This window comes from Physeter macrocephalus, chromosome 7 (genome assembly GCF_002837175.3).
Source record: "Physeter macrocephalus isolate SW-GA chromosome 7, ASM283717v5, whole genome shotgun sequence".
Taxonomy (NCBI): Eukaryota; Metazoa; Chordata; class Mammalia; order Artiodactyla; family Physeteridae; genus Physeter; species Physeter macrocephalus.
Window position 1 is genome coordinate 79,709,046 of NC_041220.1, and position 14,222 is coordinate 79,723,267.

The 14,222-nt window shown below is 37.2% G+C and overlaps 1 protein-coding gene across 4 annotated transcripts in view; it reads left to right on the plus strand.

The window, feature by feature from the left end:
- The window catches only part of RFC1 (replication factor C subunit 1), a 77,667-nt gene that overhangs the window by 35,740 nt on the left and 27,705 nt on the right, over positions 1-14,222 (plus strand). For 3 of the 4 annotated variants that reach the window (XM_024116833.3, XM_024116847.2, XM_028492054.2), the window contains exons 5-7: positions 9,297-9,538; positions 10,381-10,458; positions 13,529-13,606. In XM_024116833.3, the coding sequence (XP_023972601.1) occupies positions 9,297-9,538; positions 10,381-10,458; positions 13,529-13,606 (398 nt within the window). Of the gene's footprint in view, positions 1-9,296; positions 9,539-10,380; positions 10,459-13,528; positions 13,607-14,222 lie in introns of those variants that run through there. The other variant, XM_024116851.3, reaches the window with a different exon arrangement.

A 14,222-nucleotide genomic window follows, 5' to 3' on the forward strand; every position in this document is an offset into this window, starting at 1 on the left:
ATCTTTATCCATTCATCTGTTGATGGACATTTAGGTTGTTTCCATGTCTTGGCTATTGTGAGTAGTGCTGCTGTGAACATTGGGGTGCATGTATCTTTTTGAATTATAGTTTTGTCCAGATATATGCCCAGTAGCGGGATTGCTGGTTCATACGGTAGTTCTATTTTTAGTTTTCTGAGGAACCTCCGTGCTGTTTTCCATAGTGGTTGCACCAACTTACATTCCCACCAATAGTGTAGGAGGGTTCCCTTTTCTCCACCCCCTCTTCAGCATTTGTTATTTGTTGACTTTTTAATGATGGCCATTTTGACTGGTGTGAGGTGATATCTCATTATAGTCTTGATTTGCATTTCTCTAATAATTAGCCATGTTGAGCATCTTTTCATGTGACTTTTGGCCATCTGTAAATACTCTCTTTTTGCCCTGCTCTTGATATTGTTGTGTAGAATTGTTACCAAACCTTTCTCCTTCTATATTTCTTTTTTTTTTTCTCCTTCTATATTTCTGTAGTTGGGAATCTGCCTTTCTCTTTTCGACAATTAGGACTCCATTTCTTCTCTTTAATCTTTAGAGACTTCTTCCATTTTATATGATGATTCAAGGTCACTGATATCCTTTAGCAATTTCATTCCCAAATTCATTTTGACTAAAGCATCATTATGAGAGCTAGATGCTTTCTTATAGTCTTTTTTCCCTAGTTTGCTCTTCAGTCCCCTTTCAGTAGTGCATATTATGAGACCTGAAAAAAAATTCAGTGGCATATGAAGTGGGAGAACTGAAAAGGACATAGTGAATAATGAAGCCCTGGAGTATCTGGAATGATTATTGAGTGTCTGAAACATCTTTGAAAATGAACAGACTGTTGTTTTCTGGTGACACATATTTTATTGTCAGGTATTTGTGAAAGTATGAGAGATACAGGATTGTATTACAGAATGCTAAGGAAGTAGGATTATATTATGAAAATGTCATTAAGCACTAATAAAACAATATACAGGTGATTTATACTTGGTCTTAGCATAGAAACCAGCATTGTTATGTCCTCTCATGTGCGGGGAAGTGGAATGTGAATGGAAGTGGAGAATCGCATTGCTGAACCACTCCCTTAACTCTTCCGGTCAGTCGAGTTTTCCTTCTGTTGCCCGTTTCATGCTTTAGAGTTGTAAGAAGCTCTGGATAATGTACCTGTGGCTAGTTGTCTAAGCCCTCCCTCCCCTAACCCTGAACCTCCTTTTTATTTTCCTATGAGATGCAGTGGAGATGGAGGAAGGAGGTGAGTAAGTAGTAAAATGTTCCACTTTCTTCTCCTGCGTTGTTTTCTTAGTAATTGAAACCAGCTGTGACTTTCCATGGACTGTTATTCCTGCTCTGGGGATAAATGGTAGATAACATCACAGCACAAGCCAGTATTTTTTCCTCTTAATGATAAATATCATTACTTAGCTACCTCACTAGACCTCACGAATTATTAAATAATTTTATTCTTAAAATATAACCTGGGCTTCCCTGGTGGCGCAGTGGTTGAGAGTCCGCCTGCCGATGCAGGGGACACGGGTTTGTGCCCTGGTCCGGGAAGATCCCACATGCCGCGGAGCGGCTGGGACCGTGAGCCATGGCCGCCGCTGAGCCTGCGCATCTGGAGCCTGTGCTCCGCAACGGTAGAGGCCACAACAGTGAGAGGCCCACGTACAAAAAAAAAAAAAAAAAAAAGGTATATATATATATATATATATATATATATATATAAAACTGACTCCATTTGATTCTAAGAGGATTTATTAGTAAAGAATCATGATATCTCTAAATTTCTTGATTAAGGATGAGCAGTCTCAGTTTTATTTCATTATACTGAAATATATCTGACTCACCACATAAATCATTCAGTGATTCACCCCAGAATGTCTGATTCTCACACCCCATAAGCAGTGCAAAGATGATATGTGTAGTTTCTCTTCCATCCACTTAATTAACAAATATTTATTGAAGACTTGGAATATGCATGAACCTTTCTCTATGTCCACAACCAAAATGACGGTTTGGATTTTTGACTCAAGGAAGTATTGAAAAGAAACTTAGTAGAAAAAGGCTCTAAAGACTCAGATTCCCTTTTTAGTTTTTGACTTGTTGCAAAATAAATTATTTTTAATCTCTGTAACCAGATCCTCTAGGATGTTCTCCATTAATTTGGTTTCTGTGTATTTCACACTGAAGGAAAAAAACCAGAATCCCAAACTCTCAGCAGTAGGAACTTCAGAATTAGATTTTTTTAGAGACCTGCACATTATTTTCTTGCTCTTTCATTTGTTATCCTTTTAAATAAATGAATGTATCTAACTCAGAGTGGCAAAGCAATCTTCTCTTCCAGGCACTTCCTCTGCTGTATGTTGGATAATGCTAGTTTACGTGGTGATTCTTACCACATTTGAGGTTATGTTGTATATAAATAAAAATAAATGATGTTTTTATAAGGAGTCAGATATCCTGGGGGGAGATTCTAAGTGTTCAGTTGCCCATGATTTTCAACTAGGTCACAGAAATTTGACTTAGATCTGTTTATCATTATTTTAAGTTAATGCGAAGAAAACACAGTTTTGCCTTTGGCTTCTGACAAGGCAGAACAAATTTAGGCTCATTAGAAAACAAGAACAAATGTTAAAAAAGAAAAACAACCATAACTTTATTTGGGATGTTTCATCTCTACACACTGTGTAGAATCGTACAATATTTATTTTACATAAGGATGGTCACAGCCTTATAGTTACAGGTCCATGTAACTATAAGAACTATGGAGAAGTTCACAGATCACAGGGCATTAAATAAGCATTAAATCAAGCAAGTCAATATTTTTTTTCCTTTTTGCATAGCTGTATTTCACTAGAATTGCTCCTGCTTTCCAAGGGGACTTGGAGAACCATTTATTTTGTGGTTATTAGAGAACAAAGGACCTTGTATACAATTTTTGCTTAGTACAGTGAAAACATACTTGAAATTTCATGCAGAATATTTCCATATTTTTTGTTGAAAATTACGTTTTTACTCAGTATTTATGAAAATGTTTATAAAATTACATCTGCGTTTAGATGTAGTATATATTTTTGGGATCTGTAGCTTGAAGACATTGTTAACTTTAAACCCATTGTAAAAAGATCTCTAGTAGAGAAGGCTATGGAAAGAAGCTCTCTTTTAGGAGTGATGTTTAAGGCTAACCTAAAGAACAAAGTGATGCATTTTTGTTTTTTTGGCAGCTTAATTTTACTGTTTTCATAATTTTTTTTTGAGCTTTGAAATTTGGATTTCATAGTTAGTGTTTATATTAGTACAGACTTAACACATTCTCACCAGTATTGAGTATAATAGCTACAAAATCTATGTGACTATCCACAGATTTTTCAGAATTATAGAAGGGAAAATCTTAAAAGAGTTTGTCTGGTCCAACATTTTGCAGAGGACAATGAATCCCAGATAATTAACTAAAATAACAATAGAAAGCCGAAGTCAGGTTAGCATTTTAGTTTTCTGGACTTCTGGTTCATTATTGTTTTCACCAGAGAATACTGCTTTATTGTTTATTGAATGTTTATTATAACATGGCGAGGTACTATACTGGGCACTTTGATTTTTAAAAATCTAATCTTTCCAATAACCCAAATGGTGAGTGGTTTGAAACTTTACCATTTGTAGGGAAGAGGAACTAAAGAATAGAACGAAGGCAGTCTTCAAACACTGAATGTGAAAAAAGATTAATTAGGGAAAATAGGTGGAATTCACAGGGAAGTGTTTTGGCTTAATATAAGGAAGAACTTTTCTAAAGAGTACAGTAGTGCTGTTCACCAAAGAAAGAGGAGGTCACGTTGAATTACACTGCTCCATTTTGAAAGTATTTAAGCCCAGTCTGCATTTGCCAGGAATGTGGAAAATGGAATCCATGTATGGAATAAGAGAACTAGTTGACTAAAGATAATGCAGTATAAAGAATGTGGTAGAGTACCTGGCATGGAGTTTAATGCTCAATAATGATAACTATTATAAACTAATTATTTCATAAATTAGATAAAGAGATACCATGAAGTCCCTGAAGCTAGTGACAGAATAAGCAGAGATGCTAATAAATAATGAAAGAAGTAAGCAAAGAAAAATGGAGAGGAGGGAGAAACTAAAGCCAAACCTTTTCTGTCTCAGAAAGCCAAGGGGAAAAAAAAAAAAAAAAAAAAAAAAAGAAAGCCAAGGGGACGGAGAGTTTCTAGGAGATAGTCAATTTGTTGTAAAATATTAGATGTAGGTTAAAAAGAAAGAGAAGTGTGTGATATACAGATAAAAAAGATACGATGAAAGAAATAAGAAATCACCCACAATCCCCTATGCAGAGATGAAAGTTGGTAACATTTTATTCTTTTCAGATCTTTGAACGTGAATTTAAAAGCATATCTATAAATATATAGATGGGTTGATTTAGATATATCACTAAACATCTTGCAATATCTTTTATCACTTAATACACATATGAATATCTTGATGTCAGTAAATATGGATATGCATTATAATTTTCTGTTGCTGCATAATTCATTACATGGTTGAACATAATAGTAGGTATTCAGGTTATTTGTTTTCTCACTTTATAAACAATGTTCACTTATCTCTATTTTTGGTGCAACTGTCATAGTTGAGGCTGTCTTTTTTGCCTAAACTGTATTAGTCCCTTAATTTTTCCTTCATCTTTTCTTGCCCTCTTGCAGTCTGTTCTCCATACTTTTGAATGGACAAATGCCATGATAAGCATTTTTGTACATATATCTTTGTGTACGTGTTCATTTGTTTTGGTTTTTTTTGGCCTTGGTGCGCAGCATGTGGGATCTTCTTTCCCAGACTAGGGATTGAACCTGTGCCCCCTGCAGTGGAAGCGCAGGGTCTTACCCACTGGACCACCGTGGAAGTCCCTGTTTTTATTTATTTATTTATTTTAAATTTTATTTATTTAATTTATTTATTTTTGGCTGCGTTGGGTCTTCGTTGTGGTGCACGGGCTTCTCACTGCGGTGGCTTCTCTTTTTGCAGAGCCCAGGCTTTAAGCCCATGGGCTTCAGTAGTTGTGGCTCGTGGGGTCTAGAGTGCAGGCTCATTAGTTGTGGTGCACAGGCTTAGTTGCCCCATGGAATGTGGGATCTTCCTGGACCAGGGCTCGAACCCGTGTCCCCTGCATTGGCAGGTGGATTCCTAACCACTGCACCACCAGGGAAGACCCCCTGTTTTGTTTTTAGACTAATTAGTTAGAAGTGGAATTGCTGGGACTTTCCTGGTGGTCCAGTGGTAAGACTCTGTGCTTCCAATGCAGGGGGCCCAGGTTGGGTCCCTGGTCAAGGAACTAGATGCCACGTGCATGCTGCAACTAAAGATCCCGCATGCCGCCATGAAGATCCTGTGTGCAGCAACTAAGACCCAGTGTGGCCAAAATTAAAAAAAGAAGTGGAATTGCTGGGTCCAACTAATGGGTATGCATATGTGAAGTTTTGATACATGTTGCAAGATTGCCCCCCATAAAGATTTTTTTTAATTTACTATTTAAAAATACTGTTGCCTATTGCGTATGTAAAGGTCCCATTTCCCTACACCCTTGCCAACAATCTTTTTAATCATATAGTCTTAGAAATTCTTGATCTCACTAGATTTCATGCTCATCTGTTACCTGTGAATATTTATGAGATTGCTGGAGAAAGCTTTAAGCTAGAGTTTGCAAATATCTACAATAACATTGTTTCCCTTTCTGAGTCTATACCAAATATCAGTGATTGATCTTGTTTGAGTTAATTACTTAAGGACAGTTACAATATTTTATATACTAAGGAAGCTCTTGAGTGTAGGGGAAGAACTATAACAGAAAAACATAGTGTTTGACTTGGTCCATTCAGTTCTGGGATTTTCTGTCATACTGCTTGTACACATGGCTAGGGGTAGTGGAAATGGAATGTTACTGCTTTTGTCATTTTTAAAGTGAGGGAAAAACTAATAGAAGACTGTCATTTTGCAGATACAGTTTAATTTTGTTCTTTCTCCATTAAGGAAATCCTTCCTCCCCAGAAGTACAGTTGTTGAATTCAAAACAAACCAAGTAAAAATTATAAAATTTAATAAGCTCTCAGATAAGATTGGAAGTCTTGTCTTGTATAGACTAGATATCCTTTTAACTTTGTACTTACTGCCTAAGGAGATATATTGGATATCTATACTTAGGAGGTTCCAGTTTTGTGGCTTTCTTATTTTATTTTTATTAAAGCCAGGATATCAGCAATGTTATTATTATTTTTTAAATAAATAAATTTATTTATTTATTTATTTTTGGCTCCATTGGGTCTTCGTTGCTGCATGTGGGCTTTCTCTATTTGCGGCGAGCGGGGGCTACTCTTCATTGCGGCGTGCGGGCTTCTCGTTGCAGTGGCTTCTCTTGTTGCGGAGCACGAGCTCTAGGTGTGCGGGCTCAGTAGTTGTGGCTCGCGGGCTCTAGAGCGCAGGCTTAGTAGTTGTAGCGTGCGGACTTAGTAGCTCCGTGGCATGTGGGATCTTCCCGGACCGGGGATTGAACCTGTGTCCCCTACGTTGGCAGGAGGATTCTTTTTTTTTTTTGGCAGGAGGATTCTTAACCAGTGCGCCACCAGGGAAGTCCCAGCAATGTTAATTTTGTCTTGAATCTTCTTTTAAGGGCATTTCGTATAATTTGTTTTGACTGCTAAGGTAGAATAGTTTGTTGTTGAATGCTACTGGTTTGGTTATGCTACAGCTTAACTGTGTCTAGGGATTTAAAATAGACAAACCTTAAATTATAAAAAATTGGATTTCAATAATATAACAATTCATTATGTTGTTATCTTAGAGAAGAGGGAAGGAGTTTCAGATTATATTCTCAATGGTTACTAGGACTGTTATGAGTGATTTGCATGGCTGTTGTACTAAGTGAAATGGGGATAATGTCACCTAGCCTTTGCAGAACCATCTGAATCAGATGGCAGAGGCAGAGAAGGACTGGTTGTCATGTAGGAAGAACAGATATATGAGTGACTAAACTTAGTCTGTTGACTCTTGTCAATACATGGATTGAAATCTGGTAAGTGTATCAAGCCTTGGATGTGCTTAGAAGGATTGATGAATGAATTTTTAATTTAATCTTGAAGGTAGATTGGCTATAGTTGAAGATAAGAAAACAAGTATGCTTAACTAAAATCTTTGGTTGCAGGTTAAGAAGAAAACCTAGCTTGTTGTAAGCAAAATGGAATTTATTAGAAGGCCATTGTTGAATGTCATTGAATGCAAAAATAAACCTTTAGCACCTTAGTTTAAACACATTAGTTCAGCAAACTGATCAAGGGTAAGATTCACCCCACCTTGTTCAGGTGCTCTCTCCTGGTCCCGTTTGTGATGGCAAGGAATATGGAACCATCTAATAAATATATCTGTGGTTATTGGAGGCCCTTGGAGGGTGGAGTGGGGTGTAAGTCCTTAGGGAAAGTAGGCTTATAGTGAACTGTATGGACATCCTCAGAGGTGTCTACTCTGCTCTTGCTTTAAATAGTGGATTACTTTTTACATTTAGTACTCAGAAACTTGTAAGAGTTATTCATGCTTTGTAAAGTTTATAGTTTAATTTTAATATAAATTTAATAATTAGTAAGACTAAATCCTTTTTGATTTTTACATATCTTGGATACTTTTTTGTTTGAGATGGCAGCACCTAGGAACAGCACAGTGCTTGGCACGTATGACCCTTAGTAAATACTAGTAGTTGAATAAGTACTTGAGAGGAGGTAAGACCCATTCATATGTTGCCTTGAACACCAAACTTATAAAGTGAACCCTCCCTCCCCTACAGTGACCTGACCTAGTCTTCACAGCTGCCTTTTAGATTTTTCTTTTTATTGGATTTCTTTTGTTGTTAGGCCAAAGTAAAAAGCTTTTTATCTTGCGAATCACTGAATCAAACAAAAAAGTTTACTGAGGCCCTTTTGAGGTGCATTTTGGGGGTCTTTAATTATCTATGCATTGTCATGAATGCTTAGAAAGACTTTTGTATCCTTTTTTTTTTTTTTTTTTTTTTTTGTGGTACGCGGGCCTTTCACCGTTGTTGCCTCTCCCGTTGCGGAGCACAGGCTCTGGACGCACAGGCTCAGTGGCCATGGCTCACGGGCCCAGCTGCTCTGCGGCATGTGGGATCTTCTCGGACCGGGGCACGAACCCGTGTCCCCTGCATCGGCAGGCGGATTCTCAACCACTGCACCACCAGGGAAGCCCAGAAAGACTTTTAAAACCAGATGTTCAATGGAAACTTTTTGGAAAGAAAATGTTACAAGACAAAGTGTTTATAAAGTCTTCAATGAATGGTTAGATATTGCTAGATAGTCCACCTTCGATGTATAGCTAGAGTCTGACAACTTTTTAACACCTCTACAAATACCACCCTAGTCCAAGACTTCAGCATTTCTTCTGGAACTGTGTAGAATAGCTTCCTAAATGGTCTCCCTGCGTTTGCTTTTATCCCTTGACAGTGTGTTCTCCAAAGGACGTGACTTAAGTTGGATTACGCACAGCTCTGCTGAAAATTCTCTGGTGGATTCCCATTCTAAAATAAAACCTAAAATTCCTTCTGTGATCTACAAAGTTCTATGGGATTTGGCCTCTACATCTCTCACCTCAACTCTTGTGGTGTACCCCCTTCATTCTGCTGCAGTCACAGGGACCTCCAAGCACACTCAGTTTAAGGCTTTTGCACTTGTAGTTTTCATTGCCTGAACATTCTTGCCTGAGGTAACTTCATTTCAGGGCTCTGTTCAAATGTGGCTTATCAAAGAAGCTTTCCCTGTCTACCCTATCTAAAAGAGCACCCTTCATCACTCTCTAATTCTTTCATTCTGTCTTACTTTTCTTCATAGCACTTATAACTTGACAGTATATATTTATTTCTGTATGTTTCCTCTTCTATGTTCCAGGCTCCACGAGGGCAGGGATTTTGTCTTTTTTATTCACTGCTGTATCCTCAGTGCCTAGCACATAATGGATGCTCAGTAATTATTTGTTGAGTACATGAGTAAATATACATGTTTGTGTACTCTGGGTAGTATTTGGGGGAGATGGTGTATTACAGACCTGGCACTGGTGAATGTGAGGATAACTGTTGAATTTAGGAGATAGGAAGAAAAGAAAATCATTAGCATCCCATAGCACTTGTATATTTTTTATAAAGTGGGTGTAAGTGGTTGCTTTTGTAATTAGAATTGATATTTTTTCAAGCCATATTTGGTCATATTTCATTTAAGATGAAGAAGATGACTGTGTGTGTAAGAAGGCAGCCTCTAAATCAAAAGAGAATGGAGGATCTCCAAATAGTTATCTTGGAGCATCAAACATGAAAAAGAATGAAGAAAACACTAAGACACTAAACACTAAGAATAAACCTTTGTCACCAATGAAACTTACCCCCACATCAGTGCTTGATTATTTTGGAACTGCAAGTGTCCAAAGATCGGATAAGAAGATGGTGTCAAGCAAAAGAAAAGAGGTGAGTGTTCTACAGGCAAGCAAGAATGTTCAGGATTTGTACCCGTTCAGTTATTAATAAGAGGTGAAATTGGATTTTATGAATAGACCAACATTTTATTGATGACATTAATTTTCCTATGATTATGGGTAAAATGTATTGCTATTATGTTGGAGGATGACCAAGTTAGAATATCACACATTTAAGTCTTTAATATTTGAAAGTGAGAAAAGATCATTTAAATCATAAGAATAAATTGTGATTCTTAGAATTTAAATACTCAGAATGCAAACTCATTTTACTCTTGACCTCAGACAATATAATTGTTCCCAAATGAGGTCATGAACACATAACTTAGAGTAGAGCCTCCCTGTGCTATACTTGTGACCTTCTCTATTTTGGCTGATGTTGGATTCATCTTTTCCTGGACATTTAGGAAACAAATACAGATAAGTTAGTGAAAGTAGTTCCCTGCGTGGAAGCCTGCCGAGCAGTGTGTGTGTTGATTTCTTTAGTACCTCCATTAGACAATGTAATCGTTCTCATGTATTGGTGTGCCAATGTTCTGGACTACTTCTGAAGCCAAGACGTTAGTCTCTAGGTTTTTTTGGGGTACTTCTTTTGAACATTTCAATAGAATTAAGTGAGAATTATCTGTCTGTAGGATATTTGCTTGTTAAGAAATTGGATGTGGTCACGGAGTAGCCATGAACATAATTTTTTGGCTGGTGTGCATTGAGTCTGTTTCATAACTGATACATTTATCTGTCATTGGTGTATTTATTCAGCTACAGTTAAGAAAAAGCACCTTACTTTGAACTTAAGGTTTATGCTGATCTTGCTTGATTTTCCTTGAAATATAGCCTTCACAAAATGCAGATGACTCCAGATTAAATGATGAAGCCATCGCCAAGCAATTGCAACTTGATGAAGATGCAGAGGTATTAGCATTTTCTTTAGATATCATTCGCACCTTGATGTTGTCACTTGCTATTTAGTCTACCCAGGCAGACAATTAAGATAGTTCTAGTTTCATTTTGGATTGAGCCTCATTGTAAGAGTTATGTGTAAAATAAGTTAAAATCTAATACTATATGAAAATCTAAGTTTATATAAAAGATAAATGATGAGAGCAGAGGATAACTAAAGATTTATTATTAGATTTCTTTGAATGGAAACCTCCTTTAGAATAGTTAAAATAATTTAACTTGGTCATATCTCTTCTCTTTCCCCTCTGGGCAATCTCATCTACTCCTGTGGCTTTAAGTACTATGCATATGCTGGTGATCTCTAAATCTATCTTCAGTTCAGAGTGCCCTTTGTAGTGAACCTGTTATATTCATTCAGTAAGTATTTATCGAGCCCTTACTGAGTGCGTGGCACACTTCTAGGTGTTAAGGATACCGAAATTAAAAAAAAAAAGTCAGATCATTATAAATGCTATGAGGAAAAGTAAAGGAATAGATATGTTTGGTGTGATCAGTGGGGTTATGAGTGTTCTATTTGAAATACAGGGGTTAGGAAAACCCCTCTGAGGAAGTGACATTGGGGCACATAATTCATGATAATGGTGAGCCATGGGGCTTCCTTCTACCTGGAGGAAGATTTCCTCTAAACATAGAGATAGCAAGTGTAAGCATCCTGAGGTAGAAATGTTTGAGTTTGATGAGTTTGGAAGAAATGGCCAGCAGCAAATCCTGTTATGTCATGACTGGTCTTTGGTACCTACCAGAAGGACTTGGGATGGTAAGGAGTTTGGCTTTTAGTCTCTGTGAGATGAGAAGCCATTGGAGTATTGAATAGAGAAATGACATGACTTTTGATGGCTCTTAAAATAAAATTATTCTGACTGCTGTGAAGCTAAAGAAACCACGGTGGGCAAGAACAAAAGCAGATCATTTTGGAGACTGTTAGGGTAGGGGAGGTGAGAGAAGATGTTGGCTTGTACCAGGATGGGGGTAATGGAAGAGGTAGTGAGAAGTGGTCATCATCTGTATATGCTTTGAAGGTGCAACCTTCAAGTTGTTGCAGATAGACTGGACGTAAGGTTTGAAGGAAAGAGAAGATTCAAAGGTGACTCCATGTTTTTCGGCTTGAGCAACTGGGTGAATGGTGATATCATTTATTAAGACTGGAACACTGGTACAGGAAAATCAAGAATTCTGTTTTTGCACATAAGTTTGAAATGCCTAATAGTCTTCCAAATGGATATGCAGAGTGGGTAGTTGGGTAGAGGAATCTGGAGCTCAGGGGAGAGGTCTAAGCTGAAGGTGTTTATTTGGGATCATTAACATTTGAATAGTTTTAAAACCAGTGTAACTAGATGAGATCATGGGGAGAGAATGTAAACAGAAAAGAAGTCTCAGGATTGAGCTCTGGGGCACTGTTAACAATGAGAGGTCAGGAAGAGAAGGATGATCCAGCAGAGGAGATTTAAAGAAAGTGGCTAGTGAAGTAGGACAATCAGGAAAGCTTGGTATTTTATGTAAGCCAAGTGAAGAAGGTATTTCAAGGGGGAGAGTTCGTCTCTGTCAGAGGCTCCAGACCTTGGTACCTGCCGTTTGAACCTCCTTCCTGTTTATTAGCTTAAGTGTCACTTTCTCATATTCCCTAAACTATGTTAGAAATCCCTTCTGTATGCCCTGTAGCTACTATTAACGTTTATTTGTGTCTTCTTAAATTGCTATTTCAGTGTCTTCCTGTATGTAGACTTTAAACTCTACCTACCAGGGCTGTTTACGTCTTAACTATTGTGACATCAGTGTTCTTCTTAGTGCTTGGCAAAGAAGAGGCTCTTTTTTTTTTTTTAAACATCTTTATTGGAGTATAATTGCTTTACAATGGTGTGTTAGTTTCTGCTTTATAACAAAGTGAATCAGCTATACATATACAAAGAAGAGGCTCTTGATAACAATTGTTTTGAGAGAGCAGTATTCTAGTCTTCTGAAATATACTGACTATTCACGTTTTATTAATTTGGCAGTTTATAGTTTGTGTTTTTAAAATCTTTTTCCATCTTATTGACGACACTGAATTTTATAAACTACATACAGATATCCACATGACTCAGAGTAGGACAGATGGCCTAGGTAAAATCATGAAGTGATTTTTTTAGGGACCTGACTTCTTATCTGTCTGAAATACTGGAGGCTTACACTATCCTTTCCAAACCAGGTGTGGCACTTTGTATCACAATCCTCTGTTTTCCCATTTCTATCACATTCTTTCAGAATCCTGTTTGGGTCCTGTTTCTCATATAATGAGAAATATATTCTACTTCTACACATTCTCTTCTGGAAGAGCTCCATTTTACTGAAAGTAAAAATATTTGGAAATAACAGCGAGGTGAATGTCTGCGTGTTACATTAGCATTTTAGGAAAACTTCTGATATAATGACTTAAATTTTCAAAAGTCAGGACAGATAAATTACTACTGTGTTGTACCCCTGAAGCTAATATACTATTGTTAAGTCTACTATACTTCAATTAAAAAAAAATCAAAACAGATACATTTGAATTAGTAATTGAAAATAGAAGTTTGATGATATTAGTGATAGTTGCATTAGTATGTATCTTACTGTGTGTGCAAAGAAGGTATATAATTTTCTTGGTTTATAGATTCAATTCTATGTGTGCCCCCACCCATCCCCACAAGGCTATTGTTTTTCTGTTAGGATAATGATTCTCTTCTGAACTCTTTTTAGAGTATAAAATAAATAGAGATGAGAGATCTGTAAGTGTTGCATTGGGACCATTAAGAAAAAGCTAAAGACCTGGAACTTTATGCTCAATTTATCTATCATGCCTGCAAAACTAGAAATATATGTTCTGCAGTCTCATTTGGCTTAGCGAAACAAACTTGTGATACTCAGCTATTAAGTGAAGAAATGTCCTAGTTACTTTCTGGAAAATGTTTTTCCAGTTTCTTTTAAGTATCATGAACCACACATTTTAAAACTTTTCATTTACAAAAAGAAAAAAAGCAGCTCACTGTGTTGACACTTTTTACAGCTAGAGAGACAACTGCATGAAGATGAAGAGTTTGCCAGAACGTTAGCCATGTTGGATGAAGAACCCAAGACCAAAAAGGTGGTGTTTTACCAGGCTGTTTGCACTCTGAATATACAGTACAGATCAGTGTTCCCTTTCAGACCTGTGTAGTCTAGGCTCTGGAGATACAACCATGAATAACTCTCTAGAGAGAAGCTAAATTATTTTCATTTATAAAAATGTTTTTGGAGAAGCTCATTGAGAAACTTCTTCCTAAAGGAAGGTTGATAGAGCCAAAGCCAACCAAAACCCTTCTTCACAAAACAACAAGTTGTAACTTTTACTTACTCTCTGTCACAAAGGGGTTCTCACGTACTTGTTCAGAGGATAACACTTATAAAGATTCCGATGGAATCTAAAGTTTAATAACTTTAATATTAATTACTGTCTTTTTAAAAACATAATTTTGCTGTTTCTAGTTAGCTAACTTTAAGATCTGTATTAGGACAGTCTCAAATAATAATGAATGTATTTTGGGGAATCTCTAAAAGCATCAAGATTTTTTTCTTTAACCACTTGATCTCCAAAAAATGAGCCTTGGGCTTCCCTGGTGGCGCAGTGGTTGCGCGTCCGCCTGCCGATGCAGGGGAACCGGGTTCGCGCCCCGGTCTGGGAGGATCCCACATGCCGCGGAGCGGCTGGTCTCGTGAGCCAT